The sequence below is a fragment of the Lactuca serriola genome, chromosome 4, assembly GCF_051521515.1.
Source record: "Lactuca serriola cultivar US96UC23 chromosome 4, Lser_US96UC23_V15, whole genome shotgun sequence".
NCBI classification, from domain to species: Eukaryota; Viridiplantae; Streptophyta; class Magnoliopsida; order Asterales; family Asteraceae; genus Lactuca; species Lactuca serriola.
Genome location: NC_136411.1, coordinates 84,231,382 through 84,247,053, shown reverse-complemented (window position 1 = coordinate 84,247,053; position 15,672 = coordinate 84,231,382). Strand labels below are relative to the sequence as shown.

Below are 15,672 nucleotides of genomic sequence, written 5' to 3'. Positions count from 1 at the left end.
TCTAAAACTCTTTTCTTTACACTTTTTCTAAAATTGTTTTCTTTTCTCAAAATTCTTTTGTAACTACGATTTTTCTTTTGAAAACTCTATACCACTTCCTTAGTTTGAGTTCAGGCACACTCGGAAGTGCGCCCGAATCCCTCAAACCAAGGCTCTGATACCAACTTGAAACGACCCAAAAATCACGACTAAAAATTTCTTTTAAAACATTACTAAAACTAGATTTATAACAACGTATCATAAGTCAAACATAACTTTCGAGTATTAAATCAAAACATAATATCATTATCAGAGTCAAACATTCCCAGGCCAACTGACTATGGTGTGTGCTCTGCAATCTTCCCGAGCTCCTCTTTTGAAAACCGAGTACCTGAAACCAAAACTGGAAACCGTAAGCATGAAGCTTAGTGAGCTCCCCCAAGCTACCACATACCATGCAATAACATATAAAGCACATACTGGGCCTTGCCCACTGCATCGGACCGAAGTCCGGGCTAACTGGGCCTTGCCCCCTGCATCGGACCGAAGTCCGGAAACTGATTGGGACCTTGTCCCCTGCATCGGACCGAAGTCCGGACTAACTGGGGCCTTGCCCCCTACATCGGACCGAAGTCCGGAAGCTGACTAGGACCTTGTCCCCTGCATCGGACCGAAGTCCGGACTAACTGGACAGAACATAGCATAAACATATCAACTAGCATGAACACACCTAAACTGCATACTACATCGGGCCATAGCCCGGAACACATAACACATAGATCATGTCTGAGCCACGAAGGCATCAAACATGCTAGCTACTACATTAGATCAAATCCGAAAACTACTGCTAGCTAAACAGGCCGGCATTGTGGCCTTAGACCCGTTCCTACTGAAGGGAAACTCACCTGAACTGCTGAGCTCTGCTGATAAACCTCTGGCTGCTACTCGACAATCCCCTGAACCGATGCTCCTCTAGCTCTCCGGGCTATCAATATACATATAACACTTAGTCTGACAGTCAACTAAATCAACTCTGGTCAAAGTCAACCTTCCAGGTCAACCCTACTCGCCGAGTCCTCATAATGACTCGCCGAGTTCATAAGCTCAGGGTCTTTCTATTCGCGACTCGACTCACCGAGTCATTCTATGACTCGCCGAGTCCAACTAGTTCCAAGTCCGGTCCTGTCCAACTCGTTGAGTCACCACCCGACTCACTGATTAGAGTCTCAACTTGAAGGGTTTGAGGTTTCGCGACCTGACTCGCCGAGTCCACTAATAGACTCGCCGAGTCCAAGGCAATCTTCAACTAACTCGTCGAGTTGTTCTTCCAACTCGCCGAGTTGATGCCCAACTTCATCCGACTCGACGATCTGTTCATCCCACTCGTCGAGTTCCTCATCATCTTCAAGATACTCGCCGAGTCCACTCGAAGGACTCGCCGAGTCTATTCAGTCCTTAATCCATGCAGTGGCTTTTCGAGCCAAGCAGGGCTTCCAACTCATAGATCCATACTTCTAAGGCATATCCCCCACGTAAAGTGGCAAACTTTATGTGTAGATCAAGAGATCTAGGCTTAAAACACATTCAAACTAGGGTTTATGGCAACATACTTCTTCAACATACCAAGGGCTGATACATTAGGGAATTCTAGACCAAAACAAACATGGATCTGAGGTAGCAACCTCAAATCTGGACCTCTAACTTGAAATGGTTACTTATCATGCCAAAATGTCCAAAACTCACACATGAGAATAGATCTAGGTGCAAAGGGATTCCAAGCAACACCTTATTACCTCCAATTGGTCTGAAATGTCTTCTCAATCCCGGATCTACAGTCCCTTCTTGCACCTCCAAAGCCTTTCTTCCTTTTCCAAGCTTTAGTGCACTCTCCAAGGCAAGATCTAGCTCTAAAACGGATATGGTGGCTAGGGTTTGGTGTTCTGGGGAAGAGAGGCAGTAAAGGAACCCTAGGAAGGAGAATGAGACGCTTAAATAGGCTCCAAGTCCTGGATTTAGGGTTTTCCTCGTTCAGACCCAACTCGTCGAGTCTCCTTGGCCGACTCGCCGAGTCGGTCGCTTACACCTCGACCCGGATCCCGCTTGGACTCACCGAGTCCCTCCATGGACTCGCCGAGTCTCCCCTTAAAATTGAGGTCTTCCTTCTTTTCTTGACTTTCCAAACTTTGGGGTGTTACAGAGACAGAAAAATCACAGTTCTTAAAGACATTCTTAAAGAGTAAGTCATGTATACATATATATAATTAATGAAACTAACTTATTTACTGATCAAAAAAAGACTCATTTACTTATCCGCAAATGCAGTTGTAATAGAGGCATCATCACATGCTTCAAACATCTGAACTTGTATACATATATATGCTCTCTTTCTTCTTTCCCCATTAATTTAAATTAATTAATCAAAGTGAAAAAGAAACAAGAGGTATATATGTGCATGTGCGTCAGTCGTCAACAGATGCAACATCATCCCTGCTTGTAACAGCACTAAATGAAGGCAGAGACATAATCATGGATGGAACACTGTCATGGGTCCTGTTTGTTCTGCAGACGATAACAATGGCTAGAAATGTCCACAGAAAAAGGAATCGAATGGGGGCTGCAACTCTCAATATTGGAGCAACAAAATCCCATATAGAAATTGGGATTCCCATAAATGCGAAATTGGATAAGAAAGAGGGCATCGTATTACAGTTTCCATTTCACACTCTTACTTTTGCAAACCATATTGGAAAAAGAATTGACAATCGATTAAGTTATCGATTCACAAAATTCATCTTGAACAAATTGACCACTTTTGATGATGGTAAATAATCAATTAAGAACTGACAACAGGCTAACAGCAAAGAAGTGAGAATTGATTGAGATTAGATGAATAAATACCTTTAAGAAGCTATTGATAGTTCATCAATGCCGAAACAACTGTGCATAAGAGGGGTGGTCCGGTAAACGTCGGGATAGGGAGATACACTGCCGTGGGGGTCGTCCGGAGAAGGATAGAACGAGAAATAACCAACCCCCCAAAAATCATAACCGATCCCGCTCAATTCTCTATTAGATCATAACTTGGGCGGATATATCTTCTGGTATTTGCCGCCTATTGACCTCAATCGATGATTACATCTGTAACAAACAACCGATCCCCCCAAAAATCATAACCGATCCCGCCTCTTAACGAAAATCGGTCTAGTATAATGTTCTAGGGTTTACGCCTCTAACGATCGATTTACTTTGATACCCTTTAAACCATTATTTATAAATTAATTAATTAATTACATGTGTCAAATGCTTATTCGTCCTCACTTAATGCCCTAATTTCTTATTTTCCAAAGAACCCAATCCTATATATATATATATATATATATATATATATATATATATATATATATATATATATATATATATATATATATATATATATATATATATGTTAACAAAAATAAATACCTTGCACCTAAATCATATGAAAAGTCATTAAATGTGTGACGTCTAACTTTTTCCAATGACAGAATTTTATATATGTCGTTGCTAAACATCTAAATATCGTATTTATCATTCTTAATGTTTTTTAATATCATATATACTAAGTCTAATTTTTTGATAATTTTTAACATTTAAGCACCAAATGAACCAATAAGGCTTGAGATCGATTCCTAGGGGTTTCTCTTAAGCTTGAAAAGCCATTTCACTTCCTCTCATCTCCTTCCATCGTTCATATTTTGGCTGAAATGGATGGTGTGCATTCTTATTTTTGGATTTGGCATATTTGGTCCTTCAAGTTTCCTTGCTTTGGCTAAAACCTACCAAACTTCAATATTTATGATTTTAACATAAGTTTTGGTATAGTAAGCACTTCCCCATCCATTATATAACTTTTTTAGTCCTTTCCGCTAACTAAGTCAACCCTTTTGGTCAACTCACTTTTCCAATTTGACATGTTTTCCCCTTTAACTTCTAAAATGCTATTATTTTCACTTCTAAACTTTCAAACTTCATATCAACCAATGATATGATTATCCCTTAATGATTTGACTATATAGATCATTTTTCATTTATTTATTTTATTAATTTAAGAATCGGTCTTAAATTTTAAGATGTTACAATTATCTACCCCTTAAAAGGGTTACGTCCTCGGAATCACGTCGAGAGCCGTCTCATTAGAACATCATCCCGTCAATGGTTTCGGAAATCAGTGGTTTCATAAGGGTTCATCTTGATCGGTTTTTTCAAAAATCAATGGGTTCTTATTCATCAATGGTTTAAAAAATCAATCGATTATGGAACTTAGCATTAGTGGGTCTAGAGAAAAATGAGTAGGTCACCTTAGTTAGATAAATGATTTACCCATCTACGTTCATCGTATTGTACCTTTTGTTGTACAAGTCTAATTTCCCCATCTTTTCAGTTCCACTGATTTTGATGGAGGATTTGGAGATCACCGATTTCATCTTATGGGAGCACTAATAGAAACCCATTCCATGTGTTCTCAATCATTTAATAAAGGAGTTATAGTGTGTTACTCCATTTCATATTCATCATCTTCTTTGTTCCCAATCGAGTTTTTTCTAGCGAATTAGCAAGATTTTGAATGTATTATTGTGACGATAGGCAAGAAGAGTTGGTTAAAATGTGGCAATGACAATCTAGGGCATTTGTAATGTTGACGATGTCGTGGATCAATGGAGTACGGGAGGTTTGATGGGTTTTGATCATAAGACATCCTATGTGCTCATACAAACCCTAATGCTTGGATCTAGGTTTCTCTATTGTACATACTTTGAATCCAAGACTATAAACCCTAATTCTAGCATATGGAAATCAGAGTTCACATGTAATTAGGTTTAAGAACATACCTTGATTGTTATGTAGCAATAACAATCCAATTCCTCCTTGAATTGACCTTGGAAAGCAGAGAGTCACAAGTGTCACTCCTCTAATGGCTTACAAACACCATAAGCAAGTGGAGAAGGTATAAAGAGAGAGGAGGGAGGTTAGAATTCGTCTCTAAGACTTCTTGGGAAGGGATACACGAATTCATGACCCTAGGGGTGTTTATATAGGTGTAGAGATAGGGTTTCAGTCATTATCCTTATCTAGTTGCTTATCCACCAAGCAACCAATAAGATAATCCTTGAATCCTTATCATACTCGAATTCTAAGGGATTTACACCTCGAATTCGTTCACCATATATATAAGATAATCCTTACCTTATTTTGTAACTATCACATAATTACAATTCAGCCCCTCTAGTTTAATTAATTACACTTGATCACAAAATTAATTCTTAATTAATTATTGACCAATATTAATTAAACAAATATGATTTCTCCTTTAATATATTATCCTTATAACATATTAATAAATCATAATAACCTCTCTTTCTATTTATTTCTCCAATCAAGTTGCTTTGGTGAAGGCAACCCAAAAGGACCATGCACCATTGGGTCAAGTACATACCAAAATAGTTATGGACTTAGACACTAATCCAACAAGGTTGACATGAAGAAAGGAAGAATCGGGATGAGAAAAGTGGGGAAGGAATAAGAGGTTATCGATATAAATGTGGGTCATCTTATTTTGATATGAATATCATGTCCAAGGACGTATCCACCATGTGCTTAGGTAGGTCCTAGGACCTACCTATGTTCTCAATTTCATTTACAATGTATATAGTAGAAAAATTAGGAACTATCTTAGAAAAAAAGAGGACCTACCTTGAGTTTGTTTTTTAAAATTTTTTCTTAAAAAACCATTTTAAAAAGAGAAAAATATAAGTTATTAGAGACAATTTGTTATTTTAAATTATGGGATTGATAACAAAAAGTTAACCACTCTTAATCGGCACTCTCAAAATATTAATAAATAAATAAGTTGTTCTAATAAAATGAAAGCCCACATGTCAAAGACTCTCACTCTCCATTCGCCGTTTTATCAATGGACTAATAATCAACGAGTTTTCGTTAAACCGTATGCTTTTTTCTATTATATTTCAATTGGTTTTTTAAAATTTTTAATCGGTGGCACAAGGTACATGAGCCGATTGAACTGGTTCAGTTCTTTTAAGGTATATGAGCCGATCCGCCCCGACCCCAAAAGTCTTGTTGATTTGTTTTATTGATTTTACTTAATTTAGGAACCACGTGATATTTTGTTTTAGATTCACCACTGATCATGTCAACGCCACATAAGAGACTCTATCGTCCAAAATATGTCACATGTGTTATCTAACCAATTGCATCATTTTCCTTTGTAAAATAGTTAATTTTACTGTTAAATTGATAATTTAGAAACATGTTTCGAAAATAATAATAATAATAATAATAATAATAATAATAATAATAGCAACTCTTACGTAACCAATTGAGAAAATACCCCAAACTTAGGAGCAGTTTCCTTTTATATTCCTTTCCAGTTTCCATTGTCAGATTGTACACTTCTCATCCCTTGAGTCACGCTTCGTTTGAGCTCTTTTTAGGGTTTATACATTCTCTTTTCGATTGAATCTCTATGTTGTTCGAAATTAAGATATTTCTTCACTTTAACCTTCTGGATGTTCGTTATTGGTCCTAATTTTTCTCTTAAATACTGTTTTTCCTTTGTACAGGGATCGTGGATTTACTTATTCGAGCATCTAGTCAATGGATCCTCCACCAGAACCAGTTACCTATATCTGCGGAGGTTCTTATATCTTTATCTTACATTTATATGTGTTTGATATCGTGTATGTTTTGTGGATCAAATCTCTCCTCCCTCCTTCACTTAATAAGAAGTCAAAACGAGCTTATTTATATTTCAATACTGATAATAAATACTTCATCCTTTTGCATAAATTACTAAAATTTTCATTTTGGGATGATCTGTCTTGATTGACATTTTATAAATTTTCCCCTAATTTTGATGATGGGCATAGAATATTGATGATGATAATTCTGTTTGGTAGATTTCGCTTAATTGTCATTTTTGAAGGATGTCAGACTTCAAAAGATCTGAATATCGTTAGTCACATCCAATTGCAACTTTTTCGTAACACTGAAGGAAAACTTCAAAGAGGAACATATACGTGATAAATCTTTTTTTGGAATTAAAAAAAATTAAACACATTTTCATAGATTATGTAGTATTGGTGGTATCTTGCTATGTAGCCAATACCCTAGTATTCATTTTGTGAATTGAACACTCTATAGAACAATTTATGTATAATGGATGAATATAATAGTAATACACAAAAGGAAAGTATCATAGTGATGTATTAACTAATTTTTTTTATTATCAACATTATTTTCTCCAATTAGGCATCTTATTTTTAATGAAAACGTTTGATTTTTGTAGACTGTGGGCAAGAAAAAACCTTAAAAGTTGGTGATGTGATTCAATGCCGAGAATGTGGTTATCGTATCTTGTATAAGAAGCGAACCCGTAGAAGTAAGTCATCTCATCTGTGTTACTTATCCTTTATGTAATTGCAAAACTAGTAAAAGTATGAGTCTCAGAAGTTCCAATGTGGATTAAGCTCCTTATGAAGACTAGACTATTATGTCAGTAGACAATTGTGTACTTGATTGACATCTCACATGATGCTCATTGGGCAGTGTGGGTCAGCTAAGGGGTAGTTGGAAGAATAACCCTTTAGCAGAACTCTTGTATTATAATTGTATAAGACATGAATCCATAGATGTTGAGAATAGGCGCCTAGGAAATATTTTTAAAATGATGTTTTAACCTTGATTACCTTCATCTTGTTTAGTCGTTCAATATGAAGCACGTTGAGCAGAACAACACAATGGATATGGTAACATTAGGGATAATGACTTGAAAGAGTAACGAACTTTCGACTTTGTTCACATTTAGTCACTAAACTTTTTTCGTTATCTATTTGCCATTGAACTATTGAAACTGTTCACATTTTGTCAAATCGGTTCCATTTGCTTTAAAAACTAGAACTGGTATTATACTATTATCTCATGTAATATGTTACAACATTTTGCATTAAATTTTAATCATATTTCAAAATATCATATTTATCCAAATCTTTATTTTAAATATTTTTAAATATCTTGTAATCATTTTACATATTTATTTTTATCGTTCAACTGTTATATCCCTCTTATAAATTGAAGTTTAAAATATCATTTATTTATTTTATAAACTACCAAAATTTCATATTTATTGTCATAATAGATTTTTGTCCAGTCCTGTTATTGTCATAGAATATTAATGATAATAATTGGTAAGAGTCACTTAATTGTCACGATTGATTATGAATATCATTAACCACATCCAAAATCTTGCAACTTTGTCGTAACATTGAAGGAAAACTTCAAGTTTTCAACATAAATTTGAACCATATATGTAACAAAATGCTAACTTACGATGACATGTGGACAATTTCAAATTTCGATTGAAGTTGCAATATTAAGTAAAAACAAAATGACCAAATTTGTAATTTACTTTTTAACATTTTATATAGGGGTGTTCATAACCGGATATCCGAAAATTCGGATATCCGAATTTCGGATATCCGAAATTTCGGATAGTTGATTTTTGGTATTCGATTCCGTATCCGAAATTTCGGATATCCGAAATTTCGGATACGGAATCGGATACCAAATCGGATATCCGAAAAATTGAAATTTTGTTAAAATTTGAAAAACATATGAAGTTTTTAAGTTAAAAATACATATTTTTAAATTAGAAAGGCATATGAAGTAATATAGGTATTTAATTAAGGGTGTTATCCATATGTTTTAGTTACTAAAATTCATATCATAAGACATATGCGACTAAAATAACAAATAATGTATAAAATAAAACCAAAATTTTCGGATATCGGATATCCGAATTATCCGAAAAATCTGAAAAGCATTATCCAATTCCGATTCCGAAAAATTGGATATCCGAAATTTAGGATATCCGATTTTTCGGATAATTCGGATTCGGAATTTCGGAATTTCGGATCGGAATTTCATATTTATTGTCATAATAGATTTTTGTCCAGTCCTGTTATTGTCATAGAATATTAATGATAATAATTGGTAAGAGTCACTTAATTGTCATGATTGATTATGAATATCATTAACCACATCCAAAATCTTGCAACTTTGTCGTAACATTGAAGGAAAACTTCAAGTTTTCAACATAAATTTGAACCATATACGTAACAAAATGCTAACTTACGATGACATGTGTGGACAATTTCAAATTTGGATTGAAGTTGCAATATTAAGTAAAAACAAAATGACCAAATTTGTAATTTACTTTTTAACATTTTATAGGTTAATCACTAAAATACAAAAAATTGTGGGGGTCCTATATCCCAAACAATGTGATAGTTCATTTCACCAAATGGAATTTTGTGAAATGTTTCTTTTTCGATTATGAAGTTGACTTACGAATGATCTCCACTAAAATACCTTAAAAAATAAAAGTAAGACGAGCGAAAATAAAATGTGAAATGAGACATTATTAACGATGATGCTATTTTGCGATATATATATATATATATATATATATATATATATATATATATATATATATATATATATATATATATATATATATATATATATATATATATATATATATATATATATATCATCTTGTAAGATATGCATTTTGTAACGAAAAAAGATTTTGCAAAGTGTAATTAGCAACATCGATGATCATTTGTGATATTTGTTTCTTAGGTGATTCTTTCGTGATAAAACTCCACAGATTTTTGTCATTTTAGTGTGGGGGTTAATAACACAAAGGGATAATGACTTAGGAGGGTAATAATGTTTCCAGTTTATCCGTATTAGATCACTAAGGTTTTTTTGTGCGTATTAGACCAATATGGTTGTTATTACCGTTTAGAAATAGTCTTTTTACCGGTTTTAACCGGTAAAAAGGACTATTTCTAAACGGTAATAACAACCATATTGGTCTAATACGCACAAAAAAAAAACCTTAGTGACCTAATACGGACAAACTGGAAACCTTATTACCCTCCTAAGTCATTAACTCTAATTATTTAGAAAACATGATTACTAATCAATATGACTGATTTGTTTGACTGAAAATAATTGTTTCCATTTAAACTTATCTCACAACCCTTCCAGAACTTTTAAGTCCAAAAACCCATATGATTGATGATCTTCATTATATAAATATGCAACATTTTATCAATAACTTCTTTTTTTGTCATTTAAATGTTTATATGAACACATCCATATGTATAAAAACAATCTTACTTTGATACCTCCCATCAATGTCTACATTTGATAACGAATGAAAATGTAAAACCAACGGGGACTTGTAGAGGATGTCTATTATCAATTTATTTTGTAAAAAGCAAAATCACAACATGAACTAAGAAACTGAAGTTGCAAAATGAATAAAAAAATCAGCACATAAACAAACACATACAAACTATGTACAACACATAAACGGAAGTTTATAAAGCATGAAACTTAATGACAAGAAAAGTAACTTAAATGAGACTTTATAGAAAGAAAGATCACTCTTACTTGTCACACATGGTTGAAGACATCAACAAGAAGATAAATCTGACCATGGAATCCATATGTTGTCTGATCATGACTTCAGTAGATGAACTACTGAAACGTAAGAATTGCAATTGAACTCTGTTAGCATTTGAAAAGGGAATGAAGGTTCCACAGAAGACGAAGAAGGGTTAAAAAAATTTTTTGGACAATTTCTCGATTTGTGCGTGTCATCCTTGCACAGGGGCCATGCTAATCTTTTCTGTATCGTTCCAATTTTATCGGATGTCCGCAAAGGGACGACTATAGATAAAGAGCTTCACCATATAGAGGAGTAGCAGGTTATATGAGACGACGCGAGTTCTAAACGAAGTAGTTTACTGTTGATGGTCATATATTCTCAATGTCTTTAAAATTAGGGATAATGACTTAGGAGGGTAATAAGATTTCCAGTTTGTCCGTATTAGATCACTAAAGAATTTGTTTAACAGTAAGAATGAGAAAGATGAGAAAAAAATGAATTCCTTTCCACCCTTTTGATTTTCTATAAATTATGAAAAAAATGTGAGAAAATATAAATTACTTATGATCGGGATTTGAATAAATAAATAAATAAATAAAAGCAAAGAAATGAAAACAAGAACAAATGCCGCTGCGCTATTTCCTCAAATTATGGAAAATGGGACTTCAAAGGCTAAAAGGAAATCTAACGGGACATAGTTCAAGTTCAAATTGTTGACAATATTTTTTAACATAAGAGTCCTTAATTTCATATGTCTTTATTAAACTCAAAATATTATATTTGTCCAAATTAGATTTTTTATTTATTTATTTTTTAATATTTTGTAACCCTTTTTTACCTTTTAAATCACTAAAATTGAAAATAAAAAATAAAAATAGATGGATCATATTGTCCTTACCTTATAAATCACATGAAATCTTTATATGAATCGGCATTACCGCATTAGCATTAGAGATCTGAAATGTCTAATTGATCAATATACCAATCGATTCTTTTGGGGCTTGCATATTCTCACTAACTTGAATAGTTTTTGCATTTTAGTTTTTGATGTGAGATATTTGGGATCAATTCTCTCATGTGTTGCAACATATATTTTACTACTTTTTGTATTTTTAGTTCAATGCTCCAGAATTAAACTGCATCTTCAAACAAATATAAAAAACAGGGTGAAATAAAATTTCGAGAATTTATAACATGCTTACAACTTAGCTATGTATCATGGATGGCCAAGGCATTTTTGGGACCCAAGACCGTCATAAAGTAAAAATTGTTGATGGCTCATCACAATTTAATAAGTGATTGATAAATTTATAAGTTTAATACGAGTAATATATGATTGAAAATTGATACCCACCAAGATAATCATGAACGTTTAATTAATCAATATACCAATCGATTATTTTAATCCCGCCCAAACTTTTTGAAGATTTTCATCACGCAGACATGAATTAATCACATTCACGTTCTAATGCTAATGCTAATGCCGACGAGAAGGTAAAACCTTTAATGCTAATCCCTAAGTTCCTAAGTTTTTTTTATAAGGAAGGGGTAATATGGTCCATTTAGTTTTTTCTTTGGGTTTTAATGATTAAAAAAAAATTGATTTGGAATATTTTAAAGGATTACAATGTATGAAAAAAATTTGATTTGGAATATTTTAAAGGATTAAGAATGACAAATATGATATTTAAATATTATGTTGGATAAATATGATATTTTAACGTTTAATAATGACATATATGAAATTCTCTATAATTCTTTTAGACCGGTTGGTTTAATATTGTGATTAGAGTTGCACATTGGCAGTCCCAGACCAGTCTTAGGTCGGCCTCGAAACGATCCGGTCTTTTTTGACGTTGGTCTCGGAACGGCCCTGTCTTTTTTAGGACCGGTCCCGATCGGTCTTTTTTCGGACTGGTCTTTTTCGGTATCGGTCTTTATTCGGACCGGTCTCAGTCTTTTTCGATCTTTATTTGGACCAGTCTCGATCATTTTTAGTAAAGTTAGAACGTTTAGCTGAAGTAGTGATACATCTATAGTATTGCACACGGATAAATGTTAATGTCAAGAGACAACAAAGAACAAAGTGGAAGGTAGTAGGACATGCTGAGATGAAGATGAAATGCAGACTTCTTATGGTTGATCCCTATGAAGTAGACGTGAAAAACATGATAAACAAATTTTCTAGGATTGACTCCTATCGAGTAAATGGCGATGGAGTAATTGGAGATAAAATGAAATGCATGGTGATTTAAATGAATAAGAAGGTGATACATGTAGTTAGAGAGCGTTTGTCTCCATGCTACTAGAGTAAATTCAAATGTAGTGTGCCATGCTAAATGGACACCGCAAGGAATCTATACGAAGAAATTGAAAATGGAATTGTTGTTGAATACACAATCAAGGCTTTATGAATCCTTATCAAGTAAGACTTAGAGGATTCTTGTAAGATTATAAGTTTTGATAAATGAGCATAGCAATTTTGGTGATTATATGCAATTATGCCACCAAACAATTGGTGAAGACAAGATGTTGCTATATTCTATCATGAAACGAATTATTGTTGGGATACGACTAAGTGGGGGAGAAGAACATGTTGTGAAGAAAATATTCCGGTAGAAGCATTCCTAAGGATCACTTTGATGTTGAAAGTTTATGTTGATTATGGATGCTAAAATAAAGGAATGCAGAGTTAAAATATGCTAGAGTAGGTATATGCATGGAAGGGATTCTAGAAAGAGAATCTAGGAAATTTTGTATGTGCATAAAACACACGGTTGTTGTTAGAGCGTCTGATTGAGACACGAAAATCCTAATGGAGTTTAAGAAATTTGTTGTATGTGTTTGGTTGAACACATAAATATTTGTTAAATTGCTTTGTGATTTTTTCTTGTTTTGTGACTTGGGAACTGAGTGGCAATTTTTGGGACAAGTATGCATAGGTGTGAAGAGAAGTAAATGCATGTATTACCGGAAGTGTAGGATCCATACTTGGATTAAGAAGAGTCATAATGTTACTAAGTCACTGGTAGTGGAGCTGGTTTTGTTTGTTTCCGTATTACCTGCATTTAGGTGATGATAGAGACCGATTCGAGATGGTCAATCTTCAAGATAGGGCCGATTCGAGATGACTGATCTCCTAAAGAAATAAGACTTGAAAGAGATATTATTTTCGTCAAAATTCTTCTCTATTCAAAACAAAGCAATTATATCTATATAAATAAAAATGCTAATGGCTAAAAACTTGGAAATGAGAAACATGGGTGTAACCGCTAGTCTACTTTTGCTAGAAAATAAATAAATACAATAAGTAAATAAAATGCAATAATAAATACTAATAATAAGGGACATGGAATTCGTAGGCAACATGGCAGCAAAGACGTGGGTAAACCCATGCAAGGGTATAATGACAGATAGTAAACTGTCGCCGAAGAGTGTCACAAAGGCTTGTTCTAGTGTCTCTAAAGGATCTGGCCATGGAGGCGGCCTTAGGTATGGCACCAAAACCGTATCATGTGATGACTAGGAATCCTCAACCTTTGGCTAATGACGTATATCCGTCAACTCTTAATTTTGGTTGTTTATCATTATCTTTGATTAAAAGCTTTCAAATATGTAGTTTTCTCATATATTGTTTTTAAGATTTCAATAAAGAAAGTCAAATTTTACTTTAATCGGTGAGAGACTTGTCTAGTAGGGCAGCGCAATTAAGTCAAGGGTCCAATATATTACCATTTAGCGGGACCAAGAAATAAGTATTGAGTATGAGGTAGATATTTTGGAAAGATTATGCAGATTGATATCATGGTCTCAACTCTCAATAGCTTTTTTTAGTTACACCACACCATAATTTGAGCAATATATGTTGGTAGGCAAAATCTTTATATGCACATGTTAGTTAATACGTGAAGAATAGGATTTTTTGATGTTATATATTTATGAAACTTTAAAGATGGGCTTTAGGGTGTAACACAATTCAAACAAAAATCAAAACTTTTCTTTGAGATCATGAAATTGATTCCACTTTATATTAAGAACAAATGCATATTGAAATAATTAAATTTTAAAAAACTTGATTGAAATAGCTGAATCTTGATAAAAGTTTAATGTAATGTAGCTCCATCGTTAGGTGTGACTTGGAAGTATCTATTTTTAATTTTTAAGGAGGTGGTCAGGACTGTAATTATTAAGAGTATATATATATTTTAATTTAATCTAAACCTTCACCAGATGCCATAGATGTATGCATGTCCCCCTGAAGTTAAACAACAAGACACCATAAAATTAAAAACTATAGGGAGCAAAAATACAATTTACGAAAATTAAAAGAAGATATAATTTGAACATACATCATATTTAATTAAAAAAATATGACGTCTGAAATTTAATAAATACATTCAATGGGCAAAATCGAATAGATGTCCAGAACTACTAAAGTTGTATTTTGAGTAATAAGAAGTTGTGATCGCACAATAGAACACTTAAAAAGTTAAAAGAAATGTGCAATTGAATGATATTAATATATCTCTCTCTTTCCATGGGTACACTAGACAATTAATTGAAGATAACAATGTAGCTCTAAGATTTTATAAATAATAATTCTAATAAAATAAGATCCAAGAAAAAATTTCCTCTTGGAAACATATTCTCCGATTCAGACCTTTCATTCCTATGACACAAACAAAATTTAAAGCAAGTCAAGTATTCCTATTAACATGAGAAATTTACAAAAATAAACTCAAGCCAACATAGATTCCTGAATCAAGTTTATAACTTCTCCTGCTTAAACATATATTGTTTTAACTCTAGTTGTTACATTGACCTAGTAACAATAACAACGATATTCATTAGGGTTCATCTTAATCTATTCCAAGGACAGAAACCAATACACATCCATCTTGACCCTATCTGTTACTGGATTAGGTAGGTCTTTGCCTTGACCCAGTTTATAAACACCACTACAGGCCAAAGGAATAAATATTATCAATGTGTTTTCTTCATGCATCAAATTGGCAAATATGTTTTCATCATAAATAAAAATTTAAACATTTTGTACAAACAAATGCAATTATAGTACACTTTTAGATCGATCACATTACTTTTAAAGATCTCCAATAAGTTCTTCATCGAGCATCAACAATTTCATGAAAAAAAACATCTTGTACAACACTTGT

General features: G+C 33.4%; 1 protein-coding gene and 1 non-coding gene across 2 annotated transcripts; one reads left to right on the top strand and one right to left on the bottom strand.

Moving 5' to 3' along the window:
• Positions 1-6,633: 6,633 nt before the first annotated feature.
• Positions 6,634-7,762, top strand: LOC145100230 (DNA-directed RNA polymerases II, IV and V subunit 12-like). The gene is made up of 3 exons (XM_079037586.1): positions 6,634-6,673; positions 7,325-7,417; positions 7,740-7,762. The coding sequence occupies exons 1-3, from the start codon at positions 6,634-6,636 to the stop codon at positions 7,760-7,762; spliced, it is 156 nt and encodes a 51-aa protein (XP_078893712.1).
• A 2,909-nt stretch (positions 7,763-10,671) lies between these two features.
• Positions 10,672-10,777, bottom strand: LOC145103370 (U6 spliceosomal RNA). Its single transcript, XR_013706464.1, has one exon. It is a non-coding gene; the product is annotated as a U6 spliceosomal RNA (small nuclear RNA).
• Positions 10,778-15,672: the final 4,895 nt, after the last annotated feature.